This window comes from Enoplosus armatus, chromosome 18 (genome assembly GCF_043641665.1).
Source record: "Enoplosus armatus isolate fEnoArm2 chromosome 18, fEnoArm2.hap1, whole genome shotgun sequence".
Classification (NCBI taxonomy): domain Eukaryota; kingdom Metazoa; phylum Chordata; class Actinopteri; order Centrarchiformes; family Enoplosidae; genus Enoplosus; species Enoplosus armatus.
This window is the reverse complement of record NC_092197.1, coordinates 16,912,220-16,921,075: the sequence shown is the minus strand read 5'-3', so window position 1 is coordinate 16,921,075 and position 8,856 is coordinate 16,912,220. Positions and strand designations below refer to the sequence as shown.

Sequence of the window (8,856 nt, the reverse complement as noted above, 5' to 3'; positions counted from 1 at the left end):
GCAATTCAACGAGCAAGCATGCTACTCTAAGCACATAACAAAAAGGAGTCACTGCTGTGTCCATGGGCATTATTTGCCCAGCAGTTTGACTTGCAGGCAGCAAGACTTGGAAAAACCTATGCAGCAACATACAGACTACTGAAGCCAATGGTCACTATAGTTGGATTTTCATCCAAATAATCCTTAGTGTCTTCATCTATAAATGTGATTTATTTATCTATGGTTTGATGAATTAAATCAAACTAAAACGGAACTTTGTTAAAGGTTTGTTTGCTTTTGTTATCCACTATCATGAAATACTGTATGTCCACTGCTGTCCAATACATGGCTTAGAAAGCACCTAATTTGCTATATTTGGTGATATTTCAAAATGTTATCAAACTCCGACAGCTGTATGGAAACAGGCATGGCTCCAGGTTGCAGGCACATAGCGTTCAGAAACTGCATGTGCATTGTCCCAATAGTCAACTCGTCGCGCAGCCGTAACAGCTGAACATGAACATGTTTGGTTTGTAATAGGTTTGCGCTCATGGAGAGCAGTACAAAATAAAGTTATTAATGGAAGCTGCTAAAATCCAGCACTGTGGCCTATTAATAGCTATCTGAGATTAGCTAGTTTAAAGTGCCGACTAGTTTAGTTGCCAGCTGCCACAGAGAAGACAGCTTTATTCCCACTGCACCGTTGGTATCTGGGGAAGCCTTTAAAAATGGACCTCCGAGGCCCTGATCTCAACCCAGCGCCGGCCTATTAGTGCCTGCTGTGGGTGTAGGCTACAGTATATTTTCAAACTGATTTGCATCTTAAATCACATTTTATTTCTGGACATAACCATCCACTAACCAAACATGGGAGAATATCTCAACTATTTTTTCAATGTATCACTAAAGCTCCAAGCGCTAAGCTAGATGTTTCAGGCAAAGGTATCGTCATAATCTTCAGTATTATATTGTTAGTTCTTTTATTTTGTGAACATAATACAAACCTTGTAGACATTGATATCAGGAAAGTCCTTATTTGACAAAATAATGTCTGCATTCTATTTTTTCCCACAAAGCTTTCAAACTCATATCACAGTCTTCATCAGCAGATGGAGTTTGCTCAGTCATCATTACGTGAATATGGAGTGTAAGCAAACACTAGAACTGCATTGTTACCTTGAAGATCAGGGTACATCTGGGTAACTGTTGCTCTTTTGTTGGTGAATTGTGATGTTTAGGAAATGTACAATATAGCAAAATGTAAGTGTGCCAAGATGACGGCATTTTAAGAACACATGTTTGAATTTTACACGACTTTAGTGAAATGTCTAATGTTTCGAAGGCTGAACCACGCCCACTTCATTAAGCCTTGGATCAGAGCCTCCGCGTCACAGCACCTACAAGTCAAAGTTTAGGGTGTACCCGAACCCACACTTCAGCAGCTGCTGCCGGGGACGGGGGACACGACTACTCAGTAAACACAGGGCGACGCTGACTTGCTGACACCATTTTTGTATTTGGCGTTATCTAAATGATGGATATGGACAACGAAGAAGCTGCTATGAAAGAATCCAGAAGACGAGAACGTCAATCAGGTAGCGCTAACGCTTGGTCACTTAGTGTGCTAGTGTTAAGTATGCTATTTCGGCCAGCTTGGCCACGGAGGGCATTATGAGTATTCTCTCAACGGTAGCAAAGAGAAAGTGAACACTAATGCCAATTGTGTGTTTTATGTGGTGTGAAAGCGGGAAAATAGCATACGTAGCAGTGGAAGTTAGCTAACAGTGACCACCAACCTAAAGCTACCTTCAGCTAGCATGCTCACATGCTAATATTAGTTAGCGTTCGATAACGTAAGATAACGGTAACGTTTCAGTCTTGACGGTCAATTTTGCCAATGCGAAATAAATACTTAAACGTAGACAATAAATAAAACGTAGACAACGCGAACGGTTGTGCAGCCGTTGGTTGTCTTCGGGGTTATTTATCGATATATTTAACGTTACTCCGAAAAGACCGCTGGGTAATATTGGGGAAAATGTAGGACCTGACCGCCCAGTTGGCTGAAGGAAATTGGATTTACCGTCAGTCCCAGGGTGGGGTCAGTTTGTGAAGCCCTGTGGTAATTAGTGTCGATTATATCAGTGACGTAGGCATGTAGCTAAAGCCGCGGCAATAATCCAGGCCAACTATTGACATTGTAAAGTAACATTTATAACATGTCACTTATCTTAGTCACTGACTATTCAACTATACTTAACTAATGCAAGTGTAAGTCGTTCAACGGCGTTTTGACTTCTAATTTTGTCTGTAGGTTCAAGCAGACATGGTATACATGATGAAGGTACGGATCTCATTCACTGAATAGTTGCATGTCATCAAAGTTTAACTGAAGTGACTGAAATTAGACTGAGCCAGTGTTTAGTCTAACGAATGCCTTCTATCTGTGGGTGGAGGTGACATTAAACCTGACTAACCATACAGAGTTACAAGAGGTGGTGCAGAGATGGATGAAAGCTGCTCCGATGCATGATTGGATTAGAAGTATTTTAATAGAGGCATCAGTAAGAACTTTCTCTTTGAGCAGCTGTTTGCAAATGTTCTGAATTCAGTATATTCATGGATTCCCATGGATTATTTGAATCAGTTGAATTTATTTCATTTGTTTGTCTTCTTCCCCCCCAGCTTTGGAGAACCCAGACACTGACATTGGCTTGTGTGGCTGGCTGTTGGTGGCGATGTCCGTTATTTTCATGCTGCTTACTCTCCCCATCTCCATATGGATGTGCATTAAGGTCAGCTGCTGGTCAAACCCAGTGTTTACTTTCCACATGACAAGCACAGCTGGCTGTGTAGTACAGTAAATTACTGAGGATAACTACACTGTTTATTTAGTGTTTTGAAAATGCTTGGGTTTGTACTGCAGACTCATCCCCTATATTATGTGTATTCATTTAACAGCCTTTAGAAGCTGGTGAACCATTGTTTTGCATTTCCTTAATTAACAGGTATCCTCAGGGAGCAGGGAAACCGCTCAGTCCTAATATCCAATTGCATCTGTTGAATGACAAATAAGAGAAAGAAAAGACTTGTGTACAGTACAAGCCTTTTACTGTATGTGATTTGTTTCACGCAGATTGTGAAGGAGTATGAGCGAGCCATTATCTTTCGCCTGGGGCGCATTTTGCGAGGAGGAGCCAAAGGTCCAGGTCAGAAAAAGGTTTTATACACCACCATATATCTTTTTTATTTTATCCATCCACATCCTCTGTTATATTATTAAAATGTACTTCAAACATGGTTCCAGTGTCTGCATGTCCCCCTAGAGGATACTATAAATTGCATTGCAAGATCTACTGTGTTACGCTCTAACATCTGCTTCACAGAGAAATAACTTTCTAAAACTAGAATATCTTCGAGAGCAGTTGTTCTGCCAGTTCAGCTTTAGGTTCTCAGGTTTCCTCAGATTTAGAGTTGCATTGTATTCTCCTCTAAAGCTCATAAATTCGAGGTTTGATAGGGTAAACATTTGTATTTTTGTGATGAAGGCATATGGAGGAGGACTGAGTAATATCTAAACTTACAAGTAGCAGAAACCACAAACCACAATAGATGACTGACATACATTCAGTATGAGCTGCAGGGTGGATGCTGAGCACAGAAAGGACACCAGCGTTGTTGAGTGTGGCCCTCTTGATGGTTTATCATATCAATTAGCTTTTAAATACAAACAAATAGTTTTTAATCGCACAGTCCGACATTGCCATCCCAAAAAATTCTTAACTGAAGCAAAATGGAAGATACCATGGGAAGGATCACACGAGAGGGGGGCTTACTGTACTTTCCCACCCTTCCCCTTCCTGTTGGTGGGCAGGATGACAAAAGGGAAATCAGTTGTACAAATTCAAAATGGAAAAATATGTCGGCCTGATAATAACACCAAGATGATGTCCTACCTCAAAGTTCAACCAAGTGACATGCTACCACACAGATGAGCACCAACACAAGTTCACTGAGGCCCCCATTTATGTGGGCTCTCAGTCCACAGAGCCATATGTCTGGCAATGCTTCTGCATATGTGTCTGTTCGCTGCCGTAATGCCTTAATCATTCTATTCTCAGTGATGTGACTTCTGTTTTGAAAGGCAGTGTGTTTGTTTAAGTTAAAAAAAAATACAGACTCCCACGAGGAATAATTTGCATGCATCTCATAACTCAACTGTCTCTTTATCTTTGATTTCTTGTTTTACGGGATCTAAAAACCAGGCAGTGTCCTCTCAAAATACTGAAATGTGACTCTCAGAGTGCCAGGGGAGCCTGTTTATGACAGTGCGGTGTAATAATAGCTCTCTGCCAGCAAACTTAACATTCCTGTGGTGCTGGAGGAGCCAGTGCTGAAGTTGAATTCAGCATTTGGTTTCCCGTAATGCCCCTTACTCTCGCGCTCACAATCTGGCTCCCTCTCCCTCTACAACAGCTGTTATACAACAGTGACTTAGAGACATTTCCCCATTTAGTTAGCTTGAAACAGACTCGTGGGGATAGTTTGTCATAAAATGAAAAGGGTATGTTTGTGGAACATTTTGCATCTGTAAACACTTCTCTTCTGCCATGAACAAAGCTTTTTCTTATCAGTGGAATTTTCCACTGCATCATGAGATGGTTTGCAGAGTCTGTGTGAGAGCGACTTGAGTCCTCTTTACTTGCCTGACAGAAATTGTTGAGAATGCTGGAAATGTCACGATGGAAACGGCATGACAAGACTGCTGTTCTTTTTGTTTCCCCTCGTGAACAGATGGCTGTTATCTCACCATTTAAATACACAATATCCTGACAGGCAATGCCACCCACTAGTCTCTAACTGGGGTGGCATTAATGTTTGCTAAATGATTGCACACCTAGCACATGTCTGCTTCACTCAGGCACATGCCTAGCATTGTTTAATGCACTAATTCAATCATTGTGACTTGAAACGTGCTTATGAAAGCCGCAAATATCCCCAGCTTTGCCTCGCTGTCAGCACAGCTGCAGTCTTATAAAGAGAGCTTGACTTGGCCTCCTGCCCGAATTTCATTCATCCCGGTGTTTTCAAACATTTGTGAAGAAGCTTCCTCATTATTGTGTTTACAGCGGCTTTAGTCTTTGTTAAAACTGTTTGCATTCTTGTGATTACACAGGGCTGTTCTTCATCTTGCCGTGCACTGACAGCTTTATTAACGTGGACATGCGCACCATCACCTTCGACATCCCACCGCAAGAGGTATGACATGCACACTACATTAAACAAACACTTTGTCACATTCACAGACATCAAAATAATGGGGCAGATTCTTGGTACAGCCCACCAGTGATGCGCTCGTCAGCAAATAAAACAATACGGATCCTTTGAACATTTCCATAGAACACTTTCCCCTCAACATCACTTCACAGTTTCTACCTTTTTATTTCCTAACCTGTGTTAAATTACCGCCCTGCTCTCAGGTTTTGACCAAAGACTCTGTGACAGTAAGTGTTGATGGTGTGGTGTACTACCGAGTCCAGAATGCCACTCTGGCCGTGGCAAACATCACTAATGCGGATGCTGCCACCCGGCTGTTGGCCCAGACCACCCTGAGGAACGTCCTGGGTACCAAGAACCTGGCGGAGATCCTGTCTGACCGTGAAGAAATCGCACACAGTATGCAGGTAGAGCCCAGTAGCCGTTATACACACTGTTAGCTCGCACTGTGATCCAAAACAACAAGCTAGCACTAATATGCTCACCAGGCTGTATGTACTAGCGCTGTCACTTTTAATCTGAAATTTTCTTGCAATGATAGTGTCCACACAGAAACAGATGTAGTCCATGTCTTTAAAACACTCTCTGTCCAGAACTTTTTCTCTCCGCTTCAAAAGTGATTTGTATTATTGGATGAGATGAATAGCATTGCGGTCAGATGACCGGAGTCAGGGGAGCGCTACACATTTATATGCATCATTATATGGAGCCATGCCAGAGGTCTATTGTGTTGTCTTGTGAGGCAGGTAATAAACTGGTATAGAATGTTTATAGATTTTAGTTTGCAGTGGTGAAAGTATAAGACTTAAAGCTTCAGGAGAGTGCAGTTTTGAGTTATTTTTTAAAATGATATCAATGGCATTCTGTTGGATGTAAACAACAGTTATGTGGAAACTCAGATAAAAGGGACGAGCAGATGCTGACAGCAGCTCAGTGTCTGGCGTACAGGCTCTCTTATGGGGATGTTTCTGCTCCACCGCTTCAACCTGAGGGAAACACTGCCTTTTAATGTTAATAATGTTGGATTACTATTTCTTATTTCATGGGCTATTTGGGATTTTTGGGGTAATGCATTTATAATAATGAAGAAAAAAAAATGCAGCATTTGAATACTGATTTGGACGTCGATTACCATGGCAACGGGTCAGCCCTCGAGATAATATTGCATTCCTTCACTGTGATGCAAAGTTCCTGTGATTGTTAGAAAAGACAATGTTAAATATGAATTATGGCATAATGTAGAAAAAACGCATTATGCAGTCAGTAAAAATAAATGTAATGCAATAATATGAGACTCCAGTAACACAGACTGCCAAGTAGACAAAACAGAATGGAGGATTACGGTGCCACCTTGCTTGCTCAGAGTCAGGTTTGCCTGAACTCAGTGTCAGGGGTAAACTAACTGACTGCGGTTAAAATGTGCACCAGCTGGAAACTAAGAAAACCTTAATCATGTTCCTGTGTTCCATGTTGAGCACAGCTGTTTGAGTTCAATTATTTATTTATTCATTAAACTTTTACTTCCAGTTTATGCTGAGCTTCTGTAAACGATCCAATATTTATTTCTGATGCACACACAGTCTGAAGATCAGCTGGTAGTCCATTAATGTATGTGTTCAGTATGACAGCACTCTGAATTGTCTTCACACTGATGTGGAGAAAGCCGGAGACACCGGGGTGGGGTTGAACTGAGCCAACTGTAGAAGTATAATGTAGTGATTTGATTGGTTAAATGGCACCTGTACCTGTGGACCATCAGTGATACCTTTTGCTGCTGCAGTAAGAGCCTTGATCGAATCACTGTTCAGTAGTCGTTCTGTTGTTGACAGCTTAAACATAAACGCAGAGGCCTTTTTATAGACAAACTCAACAAGCGTGCAGCACAGAGCATAGCCTCGGACGTTTTAATTTTTCTTTTCACAGTAGGAGGCTTTGTCTGATTTGATTAAACACAACAAGAACAAAGCTCCTCTCTTCAACACCGCCACTGTACTAAGCACAGAGACAGATCTGTTTTTATGGTTTCAAGGCTCGAAATGTGTGTAGGTGTCGATCTGAAAACATCCTTCATGAAATATTTGATGCATAGAAGTGAAAGTAAACCATGTAATCTGCTTCTTGCCCATCATTTAGTGGTGGTTATTCACAACGTAATAGCTGTAGGTGTAAAATGACTGCGGCACTGTGGATCAGATTTTGCGTTATGGTGCGAGTATGCGTCACCTATATTTGATTAACCTTTTTTATTTATTTATTTTTTTTTTTACCTTTACACCAACTGATTTCTGTCCACAAGAGAGAAACGTGCACCCAGGTTGGGCTCCATCTGCTGGACAATTTAGGAAAATACAAAATAGTTTTTTTTTTTTAAAGAGGAGGGAGTTTGGGGCTGATCTTGGTCTTTGATTGGTCTATTTAAATCTTAGTGAGAAAATCAGAATTTATCACAAACAAATTGACGTGTTGCTGGTTTCTGTCAAATGCTGACAAAATTAGATATTTCAGTAGGAAACTTCAGAAAACACGTTGTCTCTCCGTCTCCTCAGTCCTCACTTGACGATGCCACGGACGACTGGGGGATCAAGGTGGAGCGGGTGGAGATCAAAGACGTCAAGCTGCCCCTTCAGCTCCAGAGAGCCATGGCTGCTGAGGCTGAGGCCAGCCGCGAGGCCAGAGCCAAGGTAGGGTGGTTCTGCCTCACCGTCACTCCGTTTTAAAGTAGGGGATCCACTCAAACCTCACAACCTTCCTACAAGTTCCCGTAGTCCAGGCAGCTTTTTTTGCCCATCAAATTGAAAAATTGGGGGAAAAAGGGTATTCTTTTCCTCCTCACCACCCCTCACCCTCTGTCTTGTTGACTCGCCTCTCTCGTCCTGCCTTCTCCTCCAGGTGATCGCAGCGGAGGGAGAGATGAACGCGTCGCGGGCGCTGAAGGAGGCCTCCCTGGTGATCGCAGAGTCACCGTCGGCCCTGCAGCTACGTTACCTTCAGACCCTCAACACCATCGCCGCCGAGAAGAACTCCACCATCATTTTCCCGCTGCCGCTGGAGATGATGCAGGGGTTCATCAAACGCTGAGGGGGGGGGGGGCTCAAAACACATCTGTCACACAACATGCATCACTTACACACACACACATATTCACAATCTAAAATGAAAACTGCAACACAAACTAACTGACCACTTTCTAGCAAGTCTTTGGTTACTTTATTCCAAATTGCCTTTTTGTTGTAAAAAATATTCTTTAACAATAACCAAACCTTCATCTCATCCGTTTTACAAAGGAAAAGTAAAAGGAAAGTGCCTGCTGGACATGTGGCCTTACACCTTCTCTCTCGCGTGCACACACACACACACACACACACACACACGTTCTTGTACTTGTATCTAATATATCAATATATATATATATAACATTGTGGCACTCTTGCAACCACTGCCAGCATCATAGTGCTGCGATCATTTTATGCCTAAAATTGTCGTCATGATGTCCATATGAGACTCATGGCTTTATTCACAATTACTAAAACCAAAATAAATCTTTTTTAGATGTCAGCTGTGCCATTGCATGTTTACACTGAATTTTAGTGTAAAACCTAT

At 41.9% G+C, this 8,856-nt stretch overlaps 1 protein-coding gene across 2 annotated transcripts; it reads left to right on the top strand.

Annotated features, from left to right (window-relative positions):
- Positions 1-1,454: 1,454 nt before the first annotated feature.
- stom (stomatin) lies at positions 1,455-8,394 on the top strand. Of its 2 annotated transcripts, XM_070924920.1 has the most exons (8): positions 1,467-1,574; positions 2,294-2,323; positions 2,665-2,774; positions 3,116-3,188; positions 5,156-5,238; positions 5,460-5,663; positions 7,803-7,937; positions 8,146-8,394. In XM_070924920.1, the coding sequence occupies exons 1-8, from the start codon at positions 1,511-1,513 to the stop codon at positions 8,332-8,334; spliced, it is 888 nt and encodes a 295-aa protein (XP_070781021.1). In that variant the 5' UTR covers positions 1,467-1,510; the 3' UTR covers positions 8,335-8,394. The 2 variants fall into 2 exon arrangements, with proteins under 2 accessions (XP_070781023.1, XP_070781021.1); XM_070924922.1 differs by lacking the exon at positions 2,294-2,323 and having other exon boundaries at positions 1,455-1,574.
- Positions 8,395-8,856: the final 462 nt, after the last annotated feature.